The sequence below is a fragment of the Rattus rattus genome, chromosome 16, assembly GCF_011064425.1.
Source record: "Rattus rattus isolate New Zealand chromosome 16, Rrattus_CSIRO_v1, whole genome shotgun sequence".
Classification (NCBI taxonomy): Eukaryota; Metazoa; Chordata; class Mammalia; order Rodentia; family Muridae; genus Rattus; species Rattus rattus.
In genome coordinates, this window is record NC_046169.1 from 18,169,110 (window position 1) to 18,190,257 (window position 21,148).

Below are 21,148 nucleotides of genomic sequence, written 5' to 3' on the forward strand. Positions count from 1 at the left end.
GAAGGCTAAAAGCAGTTCTTGGCCCACCTGTCTTTCAGCCCCAATTGCATCAGTGAGAGAGCCCTGGAGGGGGAGCCAGAGTGGATTCTGAGACCCCTGCCCCCCACTTCTGTGGCTTTGGAGACCGGCAACCTTTGTATTTCCGTTTAGGAAAGCACAGCTCACCTGTATCGTCTCTTTCTCCGCGACCCAGAATCAGACCTGTAGGGGGATAGATCCTCCTGAGCCTCTACGGGAATGGCTGCTGAGGAGCCCAGCCCGGGAATGGCCAGCCCAGGTCCTGAGCCCAGGGTGTGAGACAGACGGCTGGCAGCAGGGGAGGTGGAGAGGGCAAAGTACCTATCTCGACGGTGTTTCTTCACACTTCTCTTCTTCTTGCGCAGGGGGGAAGCACTCCCACAGCTGTGGAAACGGGGCGGGGGGCACCAGTGAGCTTGGGGTGGACAGGGGAGGATGTATGCAGCTGATGGGGCTCAAGGGCTGGAAGCTGGGAAGGGGCCCTGAAGTAGCGAAGCCCAGAGCTCCTCGTATAGAATGAGACTGGTGACCCCTAAAGTCGATGCTACTGCCTGCCTCTTTAGTCCCCCTCTTGCCTTCGCGTGTGTGCACAATGTGTGCATTCGTGCATGTAGAGCCCAGGGGTCAGCCTCGGACATCATTCATGAGGTCCCCACATATATTTATGTTATCATCTGTGTTTTTTGTGCACCTGGTCATACATGGAGCAGAGAGAAGACAAAAGAGCCTTTGCAAAGTCCTCTTCCTGGGGACTCAGGACTGAGGACTGAAGATCGCCCAGCCGTCTCACCAGCCCTGGGTTTTCTGAGTCAGGGTCCTTCACGGGTTTCTGGGACTCGCCGACTTGGCTTGGCTAGGCTAGCTGGCCCGTGAGCCTTGGGGATCCATCTGCTTCTGCCTCCTCAGAGCTGGGATTAGAAACCTGTGCATGCCTGTGGGAGGGCATGCAGGCGTGTGTATGTGTGTGTGTGTATGTGTGTGTGTGTTTGGATGTGTGTATGTGTGTGTGTGGTGTGATGTGTGTGGTGTGTGGTGCATGAATGTGTGTGTGTGTGTGTGTGTGTGTGTGTGTGTGTGTGTGTGTGTGGATGTGTGTGTGTGGTGGGTGTGTTTGGGGGTGTGTGTGTGTGTGTGTGTGTGTGTGTATGTGTGTTGTGTGTGTGTGTGTGGTGTGATGTGTGTGGTGTGTGGTGCATGAATGTGTATGTGTGTGGTGTATGTGTGTGTGTGTGGTGTGATGTGTGTGTGTGTGTGTGTGGGTTGTGTTGTGTGTGATTGTTGTGTGTTTTGTGTGGGTTTGGTGTGTGTGTTTGTTGTATGTGGTTTGGGGCATGGGTGTGTGTGTGATGTGTGTGTGTGGTGTGTATGTGTGGTGTGTGTGTGTGTGTGTGTGTGTGTGTGTGTGTGTGTGTGTGTGATGTGTGTGTGGTGTGTGGTGTGGGGGTGTGTGGGTGTGTGTGTGTGGGTGGGTGGTGTGTGTGTGTGTGTGTGTGTGTGTGATGTGTGTGTGTGTGTGTGTGTGTGTGAGTGTGCTTGTGTGTATGTGTGTGTGTGTGTGAGAGAGATGTGTGTGGTGTATGGTGCGTGTGTGTGTGTGTGTGTGACTCAGATGTTTATGATTCACGGCAAACGCTCTGTCTGAGCTGTCTCCTCAGAACCTTTATGTTGTTGTTTGCTTAGTTATTCTTGTTTGTTTTGGAGACGGGTCTTGCTGTGTAGCCCAGGCTAGCCTTGCACTCATGATCTTCCCACCTTGCCTTCCTGAGTGGTGGGATCTCAAGAGTGTGCTCCATATCGTGAAGGAAGGGGGGGTTGGGGATTTTTTTGGGGGGAGGGTCTGGTTTTCTTACAATGCCGAAATTAAAACCCAGGGCCTTGCACTAGACAAACTCACCGGCTCTGAGTGGTCCCCATCCCTGGGATCTCTGGGCTGGGTATGTAAACACCGGCTCTGAGTGGTCCCCATCCCTGGGATCTCTGGGCTGGGTATGTAAACACTGGCTCTGAGTGGTCCCCATCCCTGGGATCTCTGGGCTGGGTATGTAAACACTGGCACCAGAGAGCCCAGTGTCCAACCCCTGAGGTGTCAGACCTCCCGTCTCTGGAAGGTGGCCTTAGGTTCTTTCCCACCCACAGGTGCCCCCTCGGGGGGCTCGAACCCCCCTCCCCCCCATTCCTGTCCCCTTCACCACTGACCTGCATTCTGACTCTAGTCTCCTCTTTTTGCTGATGGTGGATGCCAGAGAGAAAGGACAGACAGATGTTTCCGGTTAGCTAGTGGCCCCAGTTTGTACCTCAGGACGCGGTGGGGGTCGGGTGGGGGAGGACACAGAGATGGAGGAGTTGTCGTTGGGGGTCCAGTAATGACTCCATCCCAGGGACAGACACACTTGGGTGTTTGAGCTCTTGGAAGATGGTACTACCCAGTCGGGGCGGGACTTAAAGTGGGGCGGAGCTTAGAGAATGGGCGGGACTAAGGTGGAGGTGTTAAGCTGCAGTGCAGGAATTCAAGAAAGGAGAGGGGCAGGTTTAAGTTTGCAGATTCCAAGTGTAGCATCCGTCCCGTGTGTGTCCAAGATGGGAACCCCAAGGCCCTCCCCATCTTGCCCTAGGGCCATGCGTCACTCTCACCGACTCCTCCGATGACTGCCTTTCTTTTTCTTCTTCTTCTTAGGAGGGGGCGATGCGGAGCTGCTGGACCAGTGCTTGGTCCTGAGCGAGAAGGGGCGGCAGCGGGAGGTGAGGGAGGAGACCCCGTATTGCCCTCCCCTCTACCGTGGCGGCGGCTCACCTGTAACCCCGGTGCCCGCGGTAGCAGGCGACGGGGCAGTCGCAATCAACCGGGCCATCGTCCTCATCGAAGGGTGGGTACTCCAGGCCTGGCTCCAAGCCCTCCATTCGTCGCGGAGTCTCTGCCACGCTACGGAAAGACAGAGACGCTGCCCATCTGCCTCTGAGAGTGGCCTTCAGGCTGCTGCAGTCTGGCCTGCCCCGCTCTGGTTGGTTATTAGTGGCTGGGGAGTGGGGGCTGTGCTTGCAGACCAGAGGGCTTGCCATCCCCAGCCCTGGAGGGTCTGATGAAGATCTGAGCAACCCAAACTCCGGAGCAGTGGTTTGCAAAAGAGAGAGAAATGCCAAGCCAGGCAGAGCAGGTCTGTTATACGAACTATTAGGGATGCTGAAGCAGGAGGTTTTCAAGTTCAAGGCCTGCCTGATCAACCTGAATAAGGATGGATGGATGGATGAATGGATGGATAAAGGTTTGGGGATGCAACTTTGAGGTAGAGCACTTGTGTAGAATTATCCAGGGAAGAGCTTGGGGTCCTGATCTCAGTTGTATAGTACCGGCCTATAGGGAAACCCTGGGTTCCAGTCACAGTAACACACACATATACACACACACACACACACACACACACACAACCACCGCCACCGCCACCGCCGCCACCACCACCAAAAACCAGAATGTGGAGTTTCCAAAGTACCTGCCTGGCTCATCTGCAAGACCTAAGCTGGGTGTGGCAGGGCACACCTCAGGAGTTCAAGGCCATCCTTTGATACTTAGGGGCTTTGAGGCCAGTTGGGTTACCCGAGAGCCTGCCTCAAACAATGATAAAACAATTAGGTCCATCCCATTTATTGAACTCCTCCTTACCCCTCCACAAGTCTTCTCCCAGTGACTGTTAGTTAGCCTGTCGTCATCTCCTGGTGTCCCTCCTGGCCTCCCTTTCCCTATTCTTTCAAAGAGCCCCTCCCCCATTGCTGACATCTGCCTTTCCAGGTCCCTGAGCGCCCCCCCCATTTCCTTGTACCTCCCTCCCCTCCCTCCTCTTTTCCTTCAGCCTTGGCCTCAGCCTCTGAAATATTCATAGCCTCTCCTCACCCTCCCTCTCCTCAGAAGCCTCCAGAGGCTTTCTGCACTTCGAAGCTCCAGCCGCCGGCTGTCTTCATCAATCACCACTAGCGCCGGAGGGTGTGTGTGTGTGGGGGCTCAGCTCGCAGCCACCTCCAGCTCTGTATCCACTCCCCATCCGTCTCGGCATCTCAGAACTCCACTTCACCCAGCAGGAGCCAGCGGGCTCCCGGTCCCTAACTCCCAGCTCCTCTGCCTGCCTCCCCACCCCGAGGCATCCTCTGCTGCAGATGCCTGGTTTGTGCTATCTGGGTATTACACTCCCCCCCCGCCCCGGGGGGGGGCGACTCACAGGAATCTTTATTATGAGGGCTCTGTCCCTGAGCCACTGTGTGACCCGGGACCTGATTAGGTCCCTGGCTAAGCCTCTTCAACATAAGAATTCTTTTAAAAAGATAACCGGATTGTTAAAACATTCTCTTTTAAAAAAATATTTATTGACTTACATGTGTGTGGGAGTGGGGCTCACATATATCACCGTGAATGTGGAGGTCAGAACACAGCCTGCCACCATCGCCTCTCTCCTTCCACCATGCGGACTCTGGGGATCAAACTCTGATTGTGTGCCTTAGCGGCAAGCTCCTTCACTCTCTGCCATCAGCTTGAATTTCTTTCTTTCTTTCTTTCAACGGGACAAGCCCACAAATGATCTTCCACAGTAATGGGCTCCAGGGCGGCAGCCCCTTCCTCATCATCTCTACCTCATCACCTTCCATTCCCTGGCTTCAGAAGACTCCCCCCCACCCCCACCCCCCACACGCACACACTCACACGCTTGGGGGCTGCCCACACACAGTTGGTCCTTTTCTGTACAGAGGAGGGAGGCCAGCACAGGGGTAGCAGCTTTGGATTCTCAAGATGGATTTGAATCCAGAAATGAATGTGCTGGCTGACCCTCGGGGACCTTATCTATACAAGAAAAGAGAACCCCCTGGCTTTGAGCAGAGGATTAAGTAAGATTCTCCCTCTGAAGCTCCCGACATAGAAGCCGGTCCGTTGACTGGAACATAACCCAGTACTGATTACTTGGCGGGGGGCATCTGCTGGCGGACACATCACAGATGCTCTTCCTGGAATCGATGTGGGAGCAGCACATAAAAGATGGAAGGAAGGGAGACTGGCTGTGGTGATCCGGCTAAGGGAAGGCATTTTAGCAGGCATGGTGGCACTCAGGGGGAGGAGGCAGGAGGATCGCAGGTTTGAGGTCAGCTGCGCTACATAGTGAGTTCAGGGTGAACCTTTTTATAGAAACCCTGACTCAGCAACTAAATAAATAAACAAGGAAAGGCTGACGAAATGGTTCGGCGGGTAAAGGCATTTGCTTCTAAGTCTAACGACCTGAGTTCAATTCCCAGAACCCACAGGATGGAAGGAGGGAACTGACTCCTGGAAGTTGACCTCTGACCTCCACACATGCACTGAGATGTATGCATTCTCTAGCTGCCTCTCTTTCTCCGTCTCTCTCAAAATAAATAAAAAGAAATAAAAGGGCTGGGGCTCCACAGATGGCTTGGCAGATACCTTACTGCATAACCATAGGACTGGAGTTCAGATCTCAGCACCCACACAAAAAGCCAGGTATGGTAGCATTCACCTGCGATCCCAGAAGTAGGAGGTGGAGTTAGGAAGAGCCCTGGGCCTCCATCAATCCAAAGTGGTGAGTACCAGGTACAGAGAAACTCTGTTCAAAAAACATCAGGTAAGCCCAATGGTGGTGCCGTATGTCTTTAATCCCTAGCACTTGGGAGGCAGAGGCAGGTGGACCATTGTGACTTTGAGGCCAGCCTGATCTACAGAGAGACTTCCAGGACAACCACCAGGGCTACACAGAGAAACCTTGACTCAAAAAATCAACGGGGGTGGAGGGTGGGGGGAGAACGTACCATTGTCTTCTGACTTACACATGTACACACATGTATCTACACATGAGTGAGTGCATATACTTGCATACATGAATGCACACACACAAACCATGCACATATATACACAAGACAAAAATCAAAACCCCAGGGCTGGAGAGCTGGCTCAGTGATTAACAGTGTTTTCTGTTCTTCCAGAGGACCAGAGTTCAGTTCAGGACCCAGAACCATCTCAAGAGACTCTAAACTACCTCTAACTCCAACTCCAGGGCAACCTGTTGCCCTCTTCTGACCTTGGCAGGTACTTGCACATACCCACATCTCCACATGCGTGTCCACATAAATAAACTACAATCAGCTGTGGGGTCGTTAATTTCACATAATTATTTTGTTTGTTTGTTTGTTTTTTTGTTGTTTTTAATTTTTTTTAGATTTTTTTTTTTTTTTTTTTGAGCTGGGGACTGAACCCAGGGCCTTGCGCTTCCCTAGGTAAGGCTCTACCACTGAGCTAAATCCCAGCCCCTAGATTTATTTTTTATTTATCTGAGTATACTGCAGTTATCTTCAGACACACCAGAAGAGGTCAATCAGATCTCATTACAGATGGTTGTGAGCCACCATGTGGTTGCTGGGATTTGAACTCAGGACCTCTGGAAGAGCGGTCAGTGCTCTTAACCGCTGAGCCATCTCTCCAGCCTATTTCACATAATTATTAACAAAATTCTGTGTTTAAAAGACAAAAGACAGGCTGGAGAGATGGCTCAGTGGTTAAGAGCACCGAAGGCTCTCCTAAAGGTTCTGAGTTCAATTCCCAGCAACCACATGGTGGCTCACAACCATCTGTAATGGGATCTGGTGCCCTCATCTGGTGTGTCTGAAGACAGTGACAGTGTACTCATATAAAATAAATAAATCATATATATATATATATATATATATATATATATATATATATGTCAAAAAAGCCCAAGGACCAGGTCTGCAGGTCAGTGTCAGAGACTTTCCCAGCACATGTGAGGCCCAGGCCTTGATCTGCAGCGCCACACAGTCAGGTTTTACAGATCTCCAGCAAGATACCTACTCACTCGTAATTGGAAGACTGATTTTATATTTTCAAAAGAAAGAAGTTATGTGTGATGGGACATGGCTCAGTGATAAAACCCTTCTTTAGTGCGAGGCTTTGAAATTAATCCCTAGAACATTAAGAAACAATACTTATGATCCAACTTACAAAACCCTGACAGCCTTGGGGCCGACACCATGGATACCGGGGAAGCTTTTTGGGTGGTGTTAGAGAGACTAATGTGACCTTATTGCTTGCACAGAACCTAGAATCCCCTCCTCCTTTAATTCAGATCTCTCTGCTCTTCCTCATCCTGAAGCTGCTGGCTTCCTCCCATCTGTCCTTGTCTCCCTCCACGGACATGTCCGGTCCCCCTGGAGTTTCAGGTTCCTCACACCCACACAGCTCCTCAACCACACAAAATTCCTGACGTGTAAAAACAGTCTTTAGTGACACTGTAAAATGTAGGGACATCACGTGTGACTTGTGGGTGAGCTGGTGGGAAGAGGGAGCCTCAGTTGATACCGAGTTGAGCATGATGAAGCTTAGATATAAAATCAAGTCGCTCCCTTTGGGCAACGCCCAATAGAGGACCTTTCTAGACTTTGTAACTGCCGAGTCAGGTTGGCCACTGATATCCTTCATGCATGCCTTGCTCCCCGCTTCTTCCCCGTTCCATGCAAATTCCTTCTCCGATGGCTCCATCTCCAGGGTACCTTCCTCTATACTTTATCTGAAGAAATCGATTTTATACGCATGATTGCTTGAATGTGCACCATGTGCATGCAGAGAGACTGTAGAGGGCGCTGGATCCACTGGAACTGGAGTTACAGATGCTTGTGAGCCACCATGTGAGTGCTGGAGTCCATTCTGGTTCTGTGCAAGAGTAACTAGTGCTCAGAGACATCTTGCCAGCCCCCCACCCCCCGATTCCACTTTAGGTTGTGGAGACAGGGTCTCTCGATGAACCTGGAGCTCACTGTTGGAACCAGACTAGCTAGCCAGCAAGGCCCCAGCATCCACAGGGTTCTGCCTCTCCAGTGCTCAGCTTGCAATGCACACTAGTGCACGTGGCTTTACGTGAGTGCTGAGAATCCAAATGCAGCCTCCTGCCTTCCAAGCAAGCATTTTCACACTGAGCCATAGCCCCGCCCCTATTGATCGTCAGCACGTTTTAACTTTTACATTTTGTGTGGCTATGGCCTCATCTGCTTAACACCAGACTCCCTTAACAGACTTAACATATTTTTTGCTCCTAAATCCAAGTTTGTTACCTAGTTAATGGTTCATCATATCTACAGTATGCCCATGGGTATGGAAGGGTCGAGTGTCGTCCCACCGTAGAGGTGACCAGCTCAGGCACAGACAGCTGGCTATGAAATGAAAAGGTGTCTCCAGGTCAGATGCAGTGGCGCTCACCTGTGACCCCAGCATTTGGGAGGTGGAGGCAGGAGGATCAGGAGGTGAAGGTCAGCAAGTTGGAGGCCAGTCTAGGCTCCTTGAAACTAACAGTGCAGGGGGATGGAGAGAGGGCTCATTTGGTAAAGTGCTTCCTGTGCAAGCAGGAGGATCTGGATTCCATCCCAGCACCCAGAGAGACAGGGTTTCTGGAATGTGCTGGCTGGCCAGTTCAGCTTAACGGTGAGCTCCCAGCCAGCGAGAGTCTGTCTCAGAAAATAAGGTAGATGGAAATCGAAGAAGATATTCAAAGTTGATCTCTAGTCCCCACATATATGTACACACACACACACACAAATACACACACACACAAAAATACACACACACAAATACACAAACACATACACACACACACACACAAACACACACGCACAAATACACACAGAAATATACACACACGCACACACAAACACACACACACGAATACACACACATGTACACACACACAAATACACACACAAATACACAAACACATACACACATGCACACACAATCGCACACGCACAAATACACACACAAATACACACACAAATATACACACACGCACTCACAAACACACACAAGCACATGCAGAAATACACACACACAAATACACACACACACTTTACATGCACACACACATACATGCATGTATGCACGCACAAAAGATTGCCTCTCACTGGCTGTTCTTTATACTTTTTTTAATCAAAAAGAGACTTTTGGGGGGTAATTTTAAAATTACATCTATTTATCTATTGACTATGCGTGTGTATGTGGTGTGTGTGTGTGTGTGTGTGTGGTGTGTGTACGCATGTGTGTGAGTGTGTGCACAAGTGTAAGTGTGTGTGGTGTGTGAGCATGTGTGCTACAATGTGCCTGTAGAGGTCAGAGAATGACTTGCTAGATTTAATCTTTCTATCCACTCTGCAAGTCCCAGGGATCAAACTCAGGTCATCACTGACTAAGTCACCTCATTGGCTAGAATGCCAGCACTCTGGTTACTTTTTTTAAAAAAATTAATTTATGTATACGAATACACTGTCAGACACACAGAAGAGGACATTGGATCCCATTACAGATGGTTGTGAGCCACCACGCGGTTGCTGGGAATTGAACTCAGGACCTCTGGAAGAGCAGTCAGTGCTCTTAACCACTGAGCCACCTCTCCAGCCCCAGCATTCTGGTTACTTATCTGGTTTTTGCTTTCCTTTAACCAGGAGCCTATTGGTCCAATCAACAGATGAGAGAGCCGGGAAGGTGGTGGGATTCTGGGCAAAGGGTCTTCTCTTTCTGTCCATCCACTCACCCATCATGCACCTGGCCTCACACAGGCTTTGATTGGCGGTAGGAACAGGAAAGAACTGGATCTGCATTCTTTTATCCCATGCCTCGCAGTGCAGGGCAAACATTGATCCTATGTCTATTATGATAATTGCCAGTGCGGGTGCCAGACAGTGTTTCGAGCGCTTTCCATGTATTTATCTCATTTAATCACTGAATATTCAGAACAAGCCTTTGACATGGGAACTGTCATTAACCTTCTTATCTTACAGATAAAATGACAAGGTTCAGAGAGGCCACACCACGTCTAAAATTAGACGTGTTGAGAAAATGACTAGACTTTGTTCACACTGTGTTAGGAAGTAGCTTGTAAATATTGCCTCTGTAAGCCTGCCTTCCCAAACACTTTGGTATATTACATAAGCATGAAACTCTCTTTTTCTTCTTTTTTTAAAAGACAGAGCGGCTGGCTGGTGAGATGGCTCAGAAGGTAAAGGCACTTGTTGCCAAGCCTGATGACCTGAGTTCGCATGGTGCCCATGTGGTGAAGAGAGAGCTCGTTCCTGCAAGCTGTCCTCCACATGCATGGCATGGAACACGCACATTTACACACACACACACACACACACACATGGGAGGGAGGGAGGGAGAGAGAGAGAGAGAGAGAGAGAGAGAGAGAGAGAGAGAGAGAGAGAGAGAGTAAATAAACAAAAAGCAAAATATGAATAGGTAGGCTATTGGGAGGTGGTGGAATTTGGGGAGGTAGGGCCAGTTGGAGGAAGTGGGTCATTGGGGGATGTCTTTGATGGACACATCATGTACTTCTCCCTTCTTGTCTCTGACAGTCTCTGGCCACAGTGATGTATGCCATCTATCCCAACATGCTTGCTCTGCCACGGTGACTTAAATCTCTGATACCATTAACAAAACAGCCCGAGTTATCTGTGTCAAGTACTTTGACCACAGGTCTGCCAAGGTAACAAACACACCATTTTTCCACCCCGGGATCCATCATCCAAAGGGAAACATCACCAAACAACACCCTGCTTTCTGTCAAAAGCCTTTTCCTGGCTTCTGGCTTCTGTTGGGTCATTTCTAGTCATGGCAGCAGTGTAATATTCTGGAGTGCGATTGTCCCAGGAAATGACCACTCTTGTCAGTCAGTTAACACCGTGTCGAAGAGGGACTGCTTCCTGGGGTGATCCCACGTCTGTTGTGAAGCCAACGTGAACTCATAATAACCCCCAAAGACTCACAGGGTGGGGCCCCTTCAGTCTGGGTCTGTCTTCATTGATTACAAAATTTTCCAAATTAGGTTTATTTTATTTTATGTGTGTGTCCTGTCTGCCTGTTTACATGTGCACCATGCATGTATGTGCTTGGTGTCTACAGAGGTCAGAAGAGGACATCAGATCTCCTGGAACTAGAATTGGGGATGGCTGTAATCCCCGTGTGGAGGGGCCAGGAATTGAACTTGGGTCCTCTGGAAGATGACAAATGCTCCCAATCACTGAGCCAACGCTCCTGCAGTTAACTCATGCTAACTGTAGGAGCGTCCAAACTTGGGGGTAAGAGTAGACTTATGTGGTGGAGAACGTTCCTAAAATGCTCCTAAACGCTGGTTTATAATTCAAGGAATGTCCAGATTGGAGGCCAAGGCACTGCAGGGACTCAGGGCTCTATAGAGTCTGGAGGAAATCCTAGACTTGGCAGGCAGCACGGAGACAGCCAGGCAGAACGGAACAGACCTGTGGTCAAAGTACATGACCCAGACCACTTGGGCTGTTTTGTTAGTGGTATCAGGGGTTCAATTCATTGTGGCAGAGAAACCATGTTAGAAGTGAATGGGAGGGTTGGGGATTTAGCTCAGTGGTAGGCGCTTGCCTAGGCGCAAGGCCCAGGTTGGTCCCCAGCTCCGAAAAAAAAAAAAGAAAAAAAAAAAAAAAAAAAAAGAAAAAGAAAAGTAAAAAAGTGAATGGGAATTGAGCAGTTGTCGACTGAAGTCAATTGAAGTCAAAGACAGTTGAGCACATGAGCCACTTAGGTGATGGCGGTGGCCACTCGGCAGTGACGTGCGTTTGCTGTGTGCCGGGGATCAATCCTCACACATTTATTTATGCTTTTCTCATGCTTGGGATAGAAACCAGAGTTCCTGCATGCTATGCAAGGGACTTACAGCTGAGCCACATCCCCAGAGTCTTAACTGGGGTTGGGAGGTGTATTCTTTTTTTTTTTTTCTTTTTTTTTTTTTTGTTCTTTTTTTTTGAGCTGGGGCTTGACCCCAGGGCGTTTCCCTTCCTACGCACGGCCTCTTCCCCTCCGCTAAATCCCCCCCCCCTTTTTTTTTTTTTTTTTCAGAGCTGGGGACCCGAACCCCGGGGCCTTGTGCTTGCTAGGCAAGAGCTGTACCACTGAGCTAAATCCCCAACCCTGGGGGGTTGGATTCTTGGCAAACACTCCACAGCTGATTCATACCCCAGTGCTTCCTGAAGGATTCTAGGCAAGTGCTCTACCATTGGGCTAGCCTCCAGACCTACTGAGCCTATGAAGGGGTGTCCTACCTTCGTTTTAAATATACCTTTATGCAGAGCTAGGGAACTCAAGGGTCTGGGGCTGGGGCCAGGATGCTCACCTTGGACTTAGAGATTTTGACACGTGGATGGAGCGTCTGCCTCTCTCCCCTATACATAAAGACGTGAAAACTGGCTCAGATGCCAGGTCCATAGGAAAGTGTGCGGCCAGGCCGTGGCAAGCCCTTCCTCACTCTTACGTATGCCTCAGGCTCAAGAACAAGCTTGGTTTCAGCACCACGGAGAGCTGCCAGCCTCTGGGCTGCTGAGCGCTCCTTGGTGTAGCTGTTGCAGTGTGAATGTGTGCTGTATATGCGTATGGGGTATGTGTACGTGTATAGGAGGGTGCTGGTGCCAGAGTGCGTGGGCACAGAGGTAGGAGGAGGACAACAACATCTCCCTCTACCACTGCGTTATTTTCTTGAGTCAGAGTCTCTCACTGAACCTGGAACTGAGCTGCCAGCCAGCAAGCCCCAGAGAACCTCTCTGCCACCCACTGTGCTGAACTCCTACTTCTTGCCTCCCCAGTGCTGGTCCTACGAGCATGTGCCAGCACACCCAGTCTTTACTGCCATTATATACACCTAGCTAGAAGGCTTTTGGTTCAACCCCTCCCTACATGAATGGGACTGGAGCTCTGAGCAAGAATTGGGAGCACTACACTGTATTAGGGATCACAAGGAAAACCAATAATGATCCCATCTTCAGGCTGGGGATGATGTCAAGTGGACCAAATACAGGTTTGCCTAGCATGTATGAGGCCCTCCCATTCCGTTCCCAGCCTGAAGTAAACTGAGTGTGGTTGTGCAATCCCAACAGTCTGAAGGCGGAGGCAGGAGGATCACAAGTTCAAAGTCAGGCTGGGAAGATGGCTCCGTGGTTAAGGGCCCTTGCTGTTCCTGCAGAGGACCTAGTCTGGTTCCTAGCACTCATGGCAAATGTCTTACCATCACCTGCAATTCCAGTTTCAGGGGATCTGATGCCCCCTTCTGGTTTCTGTGGGTATCTACACATGTTCATGTTGTCTGTCTGTCTTTTTGCTTTGTTTTGAGGCAGGGTCTCACTATGTAGCTTCAGTCATCCTGGAACTCCCTATGTAGACCACACTGGTCTTGCCTCATCCACCTCCTGAGTGCCGGGATTAAAGGCCTGTGCTACTGTGCCCAACTGTTAAAAAAAACAAAACCAAAACCAAATAAAAGAAGCTCAAGGTTATTCTCAACTATATAGCAAATTCCAGGCCATATTGGGATACATGTCACACACACACACACACACACACACACACACACACACACACACACCCCACTCTCTGTTATCTTTTTCTTTTCTTTCATTTTTTTTTTTTGTTTTTTTTGTTTTTTTTTTTTTTTTTTTGTTTTTTGTTTTTTTTTTTTTTTTTTTTTTTTGCAGGGTTTCTCTGTGTAATGACCTTGGCTGTTCTGAAACTTGCTCTGCAGACACAAACTCACAAAGATTAACAACCTTGGTTGTCCTGAACTCACTCTGTAGACCAGGCTGGCCTCAAACTCACAAAGATCCACCTGCTTCTGCTTCCCGTGCTGGGATTAAAGGTGTGCCCTGCTGTCACCACTGCTCTGTATCAGAAATAAAAAATATGTTATTTATATTTGTGTGTGCATATGCGTGTGCGCATGCGCGCGCATGTGCGCGCAGGTCTGTGAATGTGTGCCACATGTGTGCAGGTGCCTGAGACCAGAAGAGGACTTTGGATCTCCTAGAGTTGAAGCTCCAGACAGTTGTGGGCAGCGCATCAAGGAAACTGGCAACTGAACTCTGATCTGCAAGAGCAGCCATGGCTCTTAACTGAGGAGCCATCTCTCCAGCCTCCGATGCCTTTTTTTTTTTTTCCTTTGGACCCAATGTGTTGCATTAAGGTTGCACTTAGGACCATGAGTGAAGAGTTATTTGCAGAATAACTTAACAGTGGCTACGCCGCTAAAGAAAATGCCCGCCCACCCGCCCCGCTCCATGGGCCAGCAAGATGAATCAGTGGGTAAAGGCACTTACTGCCAAGTCTGATGACTTGAGTTCAATCTGTAACATCCACTCGGTAGAAGGAGAAAATTAAGGCATGCATGTACACTAACTCATGGTCACACACATGCACACACAACAAGTAAACAAATGCTAAAGCCAAAATGTTTCTTTCCTAGCAACCATTAACTGTTCATAGAGCCTTGGAAACTGGGAGACAAGATTCTTTATACATCCCAGGCTGGTCTTGAACTTGCTGTGTAGCATGACAATCGTCCTGTCTCAGAACCTAGAATCTTTGATTAGGTTTTAGTGGAACAAAAGCAGACAGAACTCTGGGGACTCAGGAAGGCATCTGCTGCTGAGCTGGGCCCACTGCTGAGAGAAAGACCAGGAACCTTTCTCCAGCTTCCTGCACATTCTCAGTGCTAGGTACGGAAAGGACCATTAGCAAGGGGACACCCTCTGAATGTGTTCTGTACTCTGTGTCAGGCACAGCACTGGGCTGCCCTTTGCCATTTCTCCAATTCAGCCCACTCCATTTTCTACAGTTTTTTCTTCCTTGCTGGGGCTTGCATTTAGGACCTCCAGCATGCTAGGCAGGGGGTCTACCACTGAGCCACGCCCCCAGCCCCTCACTGGGGGATTCTAGGCAGGTGCTCTACCACTGAGCCACGCCCCAGCCCCTCACTGGGGGATTCTAGGCAGGGGCTCTACCACTGAGCCACGCCCCCAGGCCCTCACTGGGGGATTCTAGGCAGGGGCTCTACCACTGAGCCACACCCCCAGCCCCTCACTGGGGATCCTAGGCAGGGGCTCTACCACTGAGCCACGCCCCAGCCCCTCACTGGGGGATTCTAGGCAGGGGCTCTACCTCTGAGCCACGCCCCCAGCCCATTGACATTGGACTTTCTATAATCTAGGGTACATCACGAGCTTATTCTGGAGTTCATTTTACAGGTAGGAATCACAGACTCACTGACTCATAGCTTGCCTGTGGTCATAGTGTCAGATTGGGGTCTGAACATTTCTGAAGTCCCCTGTCTTGTATACCATAGACAGGACCCAGGTGGGCAGCAAATGGCCCTCAGGGATCGTCAGTTGTCTGTACCTGGTACTCTGGGCCAGGCCAGAGCTTCCAGTGGGCAGGGTCTATGATCTCTCTTTCACTCACCTCATCCCCTAATGGCGCATCTGGAGAAGCGCCCCTCCCCCAACCCCCATACACATCCAGTCGCAGTGTGAGATGGACCCGCCCTTGCTGTCACTCAGGCAAATACTCACATGTGGGCCCCAGGCCGGTCCTCCTTTGTCAGTACTCCCTCCTTCTCCATCAGCATCTGCCGGAAGGTCCCGACCTTCTGCCGGATCTCCTCCTCTGAGTACCTGTGGGGAACAGAGAACATGGGGGCTTCGCTTCTAACGCTAGGTCACTCCTTCGTCGCACTCCCACCTGCTCTCCGGCCCTTGCTCACTGCACACACTCCAGTGGCATCTACTTTTCTGTACTTTTGTTATTTTACCTCAGTGTACATTCTTTCTCCCCATCTCCTCCCCTCCCCACACCTCCCTACCTACCTTCCGCTTTCTTTTCCCTTCCTCTCCCTTCCACCCTTACCCTTCTTTTCTCTTTCCTTCCCTTCCTCCTTCACACCTGTTCTTCCTTCTCTCTCTCCCTACCCCATTTCCATCTCTCTCTCTGTATTTTATATTTCTTTCCTCCCTCTCCCTCCCCTCTCTTTCCCTCCCTCCTTCTTTTCTTTCTTTTATTTATGAGTACATTGTCACTGCCCCCAACACACCAGAAGAGGGCACCAGATCCCATTACAGATGGCTGTGAGCCACCATGTGGTTGCTGGGATTTGAACTCAGGACCTCTGGAAGAGCAGTCCGTGCTCTTAACCACTGAGCCATCTCTCCAGCCCCCTCCTTCTTTTCTTTTTTCTTTTTTTTTTTTTTTTTTTAATTCTTTTTTTCGGAGCTGGGGACCGAACCCAGGGCCTTGCGCTTCCTAGGCAAGCACTCTACCACTGAGCCAAATCCCCAACCCCCCCTCCTTCTTTTCTTAATACTGTGTATTATTAAGCTCATTGTACAAACTGTGAAAAGTTTTAATTCTTACTTGATGCATGCGTGTTTCGTCTGTATGTCTATCTGTGGACCACATGTGTGCCTGGTGCCCAAGGAAACCAGAACAAGTCAAGAGATCTCTGGTAACTGGAGTGACAGATGGTTGTGAACCACCGTGTGGGTGCTGAGAATCAAACCTGGGTCCTCTGGAATTACAGCTGGTGTTCTTAACTGAGTCATCTCTCCAACTCCTTTTTTTTTTAAAAAGAATTTATTTATTTATTTTATATATTCATGTACACTGTAGCTGTCTTGGGAGACACACCAGAAAAGGGTATCAGATCTCATTACAGATGGTTGTGAGCCACCATGTGGTTGCTGGGAATTGAACTCAGGACCTTTGGAAGAACATTTAGTGCTCTTAGCCACTGAGCCATCTCTCCAGTCCCCAACTCCTTTTTTAAACAGAGTCTTGCTACGTAGCCAAGGCTAGCCTGTAACTTATAATGCAAGTTAGTCTCTCTACCTTTTAATACCCCTGCCTCTGTGTCTCAGTGCTGGAGTCACCGGCTGCCCCTCAGGCTGTGCACACACACTTCATGCCTGATGTAGTACTGACAGTTGTCTGCTGTTAGTGAGAGTCTTGGGTCATGACCTCCAGGGGCTTCATTCTTTAGAGTGGAAGACAAGGTGACAGGATAGAAACAGGGGAGGGTGAGGAGAGGGTCTTCTCTTGCTTTGCCCTTGGCTCAGGATTCACTTCCTGTACCTACAGCAGGCACAGCCCTCAGGCACCTGTCCATGGAAATGCCGTGCCTTGCCTCTCTTGTTTCTTGTTTGTCTTTTCCTCAACGAACATTTTATAGAAGATTAATTTAGCTTTCAAACGTTTTTGTTTGCTTGCTTGTTTTTCAAGACAGGGTTTCTCTTTGTAGCCCTGGGTGTCTTGGAATGCGCTCTGCAGGGCAGGCTGGCCTCGAACTCAGAGAGCCACCCACCTCTGCCTCCCATGTGCTGGAATCAAAAATGCGTGCCACCTCCATACAGCATTCAAAAGTGTTTTGTTTTTAAAGCAAAAATCCAAACAAACATGTCCGTTCTTTATGCAGGTTTTTTTTTTTTTTTTTTTAAGGTTGCTGGGGTAGAATACAGGGCCTCATACATGTTAGGGGAACATGAATTACCACTGAGCCAAGACCCAGCCTCTCCCTGGGTGGTTCTCACAGGCTGTCTACGGCCAAGCCCCTCAGTGCATCTTTTGACCCATAAGCTTCCAGGATCACCTTGTAGTGATCCAGGGGTGCAACACAAAGACTGGACACAGTGTGTATTGACAGAAGGGAGGTCACCCTACCAGGGAGTGTGTCACCAACTGTGTTTTCATAATAACCTGTACCCCCTGGATCTTGGCAGTGGTCCTTGATCTAGTAATTCTGTTAGCTTGTCTGTGCTCTGCACCACCTCAGAGTTACTTAGAGCTGAAGTCCTCTCTCTCTCTCCCTCTCCCTCTCTCTCTCTCTCTCTCTCTCTTTCTCTCCCCCCTCTCTCTCCCCCTGCTTTAGTTCCCAGAACTAATTAATTAATAAATTAATTGGCATCCCCCCCAACATTTTCTTTAAAAATGTTTAGAGGGCTGGAGAGATGGCTCAGTGGTTAAGAGCACTGGCTGTTCTTCCAAAGGTCCTGAGTTCAAATCCCAGCAACCACATGGTGGCTCACAGCCATCTGTGATGGGATCCGATGCCCTCTTCTGGGTGTGTGTGAAGAAAGAGCACCCGGATACATAAAATAAGTAAATAAACCTTAAAAAATTAAAATGCTTATTTTTTTTATTTTTAAAAAAATGTATGTGTGTTTTAATGTATATGTGCAGGTGCCCATGGAGTCCAGAAGAGGAAGCCATTAGACCCCCTTGGAACTGGAGTTTTTGGAGTCCTCTGAAGTGGGGTCCCCAACTCTCTTTTCAGGGCTGGAGCAGCAAGGGATTTTTTTTTTTTTCTGGAGCTGGGGACCGAACCCAGGGCCTTGCGCTTGCTAGGCAAACGCTCTACCACTGAGCTAAATCCTCAACCCCGATTATTATTTTTTTTTTTTTGACAGGGTCTTAGCACTGGCACTCACTCCGTAGACCAGGCTGGCCATGAACTCACAGAGATCCACCTGCCTCTGCCACCTGAGGGCTGAGATCACAGGCGTACCCTCTCATTCCCTGGGTCTTTGTTTTTGAGACAGGTTCTCACTTAGTCCGGGCTGACCTCAAACTGGCCATGTAGTCAGGAATGGCCTCACATTCCCGGTCCCTGTGCTTCTCCCTCTGTGGTGCTGGGATGCCAGACAATGCACCTCATCACACGGTCTTATGCAGTACTGGGGATGGACTCCAGGGCTAACATGTCTAACATGTCTAACATGTCTAACATGCTAGGTAATCCTAAACCTCATTCCAGCCCAGGGTCTGGGTCTTATTGAAGTGGGCCAAGGGCTTTCTCTGGAGCCTGTAGATCCTAGGCAGGTTCCCACATTCAGACCTGTGTCCACTGGGAGTGGGAACGTCTCACTAAACCAACTTGGCACTAAACAATTTTAAAAGTTTTTTTATTTAATTTATTCATTTATTTCTGGCCAGGCATGGTTGCCTTTAATCCCAGCACTCAAAAGGAAGAGCCAGGAAGATCTCATAGTTTGAGGCTAGTCTTATCTACATTGCGAAGTTCCAGGTTAGCCAGGGCTGCATAGTCTGTAAATTATTATTTATTTAATGTGTGTGCATGCCTGTTTGTGCATGCACATGTCTATGAGTAAGGGGGAAACATGGTTTAAAGGTCATGACGACTTTGCAGAACCTGCAGGAAGCCTGGTTACTTAGAAAAACCCCTGTGTTTTCTTGCCTGACTAGCTTGGCATCTCTACCCATTTTATAGATTGTAGAAACTGAGGCCTTAAGTTGACATTTATGTTTATCTATGTCTTTATGCTTTCGGCGCTGGGTGTATCCAGGGCAGGGGGAATGCGCCCTGTGGCTTCTGTGAGTTGAAGCCTGGTCCCCCGGTGTCTTTTAGATTCAGCACCGGGCTCCAACACAGGCACCCAGCTCTCCCTGAACACTTCAACCCTATTGCAGCCCTGCCCTTAATCTGCCCAACCTTTTGACCCCGCCAAGGCCAGCATTTCAGACTAGGACCAAAGTTCAATCAGCCTCATCAGACATGGGACCTGCCAAAGGGCCCGGCCACATCCCAATTTTGCTTCTAGATCTGCTCATCATGCCAGACCAAGCCCTCTGCTTAGTTCTGGTCTCGGCCGTGCCCCACCCTGTTGCACCAATATCCTGGGCACAGCTCCACCACATCCAGGTCAGGTCCCCTCAATTAGAACAACCGCGTCCCGCAGCCCCCCACCGCCGTTAGTGGACCAAACTCCAGAGTGCAAACTCATGCCCATCTTAGTCCTGGTTCCACCCCACCCCGTCCTCACCCTACGTTGCTCTGCCACATTAAGTCCTTGGGCACAACTCTACCACTACCAAGTTCACAATCAAACCTCTGCCCTGGACCCACGTCACACTCCAGCCACAGTCCTCGGACAAATAGCCTCGCATTCCAGGAATAAAGCTAGACTATTCCATGTCTAGGCGCCTGTCTGGAGAATTTAGCTACACCCCTACTCTGCCATTCCTCCCCATGCCTCTATACTTACGTCCACACTCTTGCTCTGGCTTTCACCTACCTTACTCCTGCCAGACACTATACCTAGCCCCGCCCCTCCCTCTGCACCCAGGGTCTGTGCATGCCGGACCGCAGCATAGGCTGGCTGTGCCCACATACGACCATTCTCCTTGTTGGGCCCCGCCCTTGCCCACTCCTTCTCTAAGCACAAAGCACATCCCAACCACGCCCCTTCTCTGACTCCTCCTCACCAGGTACTCAGCCTCCCGTCCGCCCAGTCCCATTCTGCTCTGATTCCACCTACTATATCCTACCACGCCCCCTGTCTGTCTTTGCCCAGCCTTGCTGCATCAAGCCCCCCATCAAAGCATAACCAAGGTCCTGCCACTCCCTGCCCTAGCCACGCCCCACCACGCCCCAGCCCCGCCTCTGACAGCTCCAGCGCCAAGTCCTGAACAGTCTGATCTTGCCCCACCCAGATCTCCTCTGGTCCCGCCCCTCCCGCCACGCCCTACTCACCCCTGCTCCTCCATCATCTCCTGCAACTCCATGCACTTGAGCTCCACGCGCCGCTTGCGCTCGTGGTCCAGGATCTCCCGGTGCGCGCGTTTCACCAAACCTGGCTCGGCTGCGCGCAGCTCCTCCTCTGCGCGCGGCCAGGACCCGGACGAGCCTCCGGGCTGCGGGAAGCCGTTGGCAGCGTCGGGAGGAGCTGGCATACTGGTAGCCCCGTTGTTCACGGTGGAGGACATGACACAGGTCCTCGGCGGCCAGCCCTGAGGGACAGATAAATCACAAGGTGGGGTGGTCACTCACCTCTCCTCCATTGGCTAAGCTCTCTATGACTTAATCCTGGAGGTTTAGGGCCCACTGGCCGCTCTAATCCGCTTGTTCTCACGCTGTAGAGGGAGGGGCCGATACTGTCACTTCAGGACAAGAATATATTCCGCGCTAGTTTTCCCCCATCTGTACAGTGGGTGGGTGCAGTCCTGATCTTTGTATTTCGTTTTTCCTTCACTTTTTTTTCCCCTTAGACAAGATTTCCTATAGCCCAGCCTGGCCTTCAACTCGCTATGTAGTCAAGTGTGACCTTAAACTTCTGATCCTCCTGCCTCAGTCTCCAAAGTGTTGGGGCTTACAGGTATGCAACATCACTCCCGGTTTATGCAGTGCTGTGGATAGAACCCCAGGCTTTGTGCATGCTAGGCAAACACTCTACCCGCTAATGCTCCAGCCTCTCCAGTCCTAACTGATTTGGCTAGTGACATGGCTCA

The 21,148-nt window shown here is 50.1% G+C and overlaps 1 protein-coding gene across 2 annotated transcripts in view; it reads right to left on the reverse strand.

Annotated features, from left to right (window-relative positions):
• The window catches only part of Srrm3 (serine/arginine repetitive matrix 3), a 40,668-nt gene extending 19,936 nt beyond the window's left edge, over positions 1–20,732 (reverse strand). The window contains exons 1-7 of one of the 2 annotated variants that reach the window (XM_032886476.1): positions 20,394–20,732; positions 15,424–15,525; positions 2,810–2,938; positions 2,650–2,730; positions 2,215–2,244; positions 340–402; positions 166–201 (exon numbers count right to left, since the gene is read on the reverse strand). In XM_032886476.1, the coding sequence (XP_032742367.1) occupies positions 166–201; positions 340–402; positions 2,215–2,244; positions 2,650–2,730; positions 2,810–2,938; positions 15,424–15,525; positions 20,394–20,626 (674 nt within the window). In that variant the 5' untranslated portion in view covers positions 20,627–20,732. The remainder of the gene's footprint in view (positions 1–165; positions 202–339; positions 403–2,214; positions 2,245–2,649; positions 2,731–2,809; positions 2,939–15,423; positions 15,526–20,393) is intronic. The other variant, XM_032886475.1, reaches the window with a different exon arrangement.
• Between the last annotated feature and the right edge of the window lie 416 nt (positions 20,733–21,148).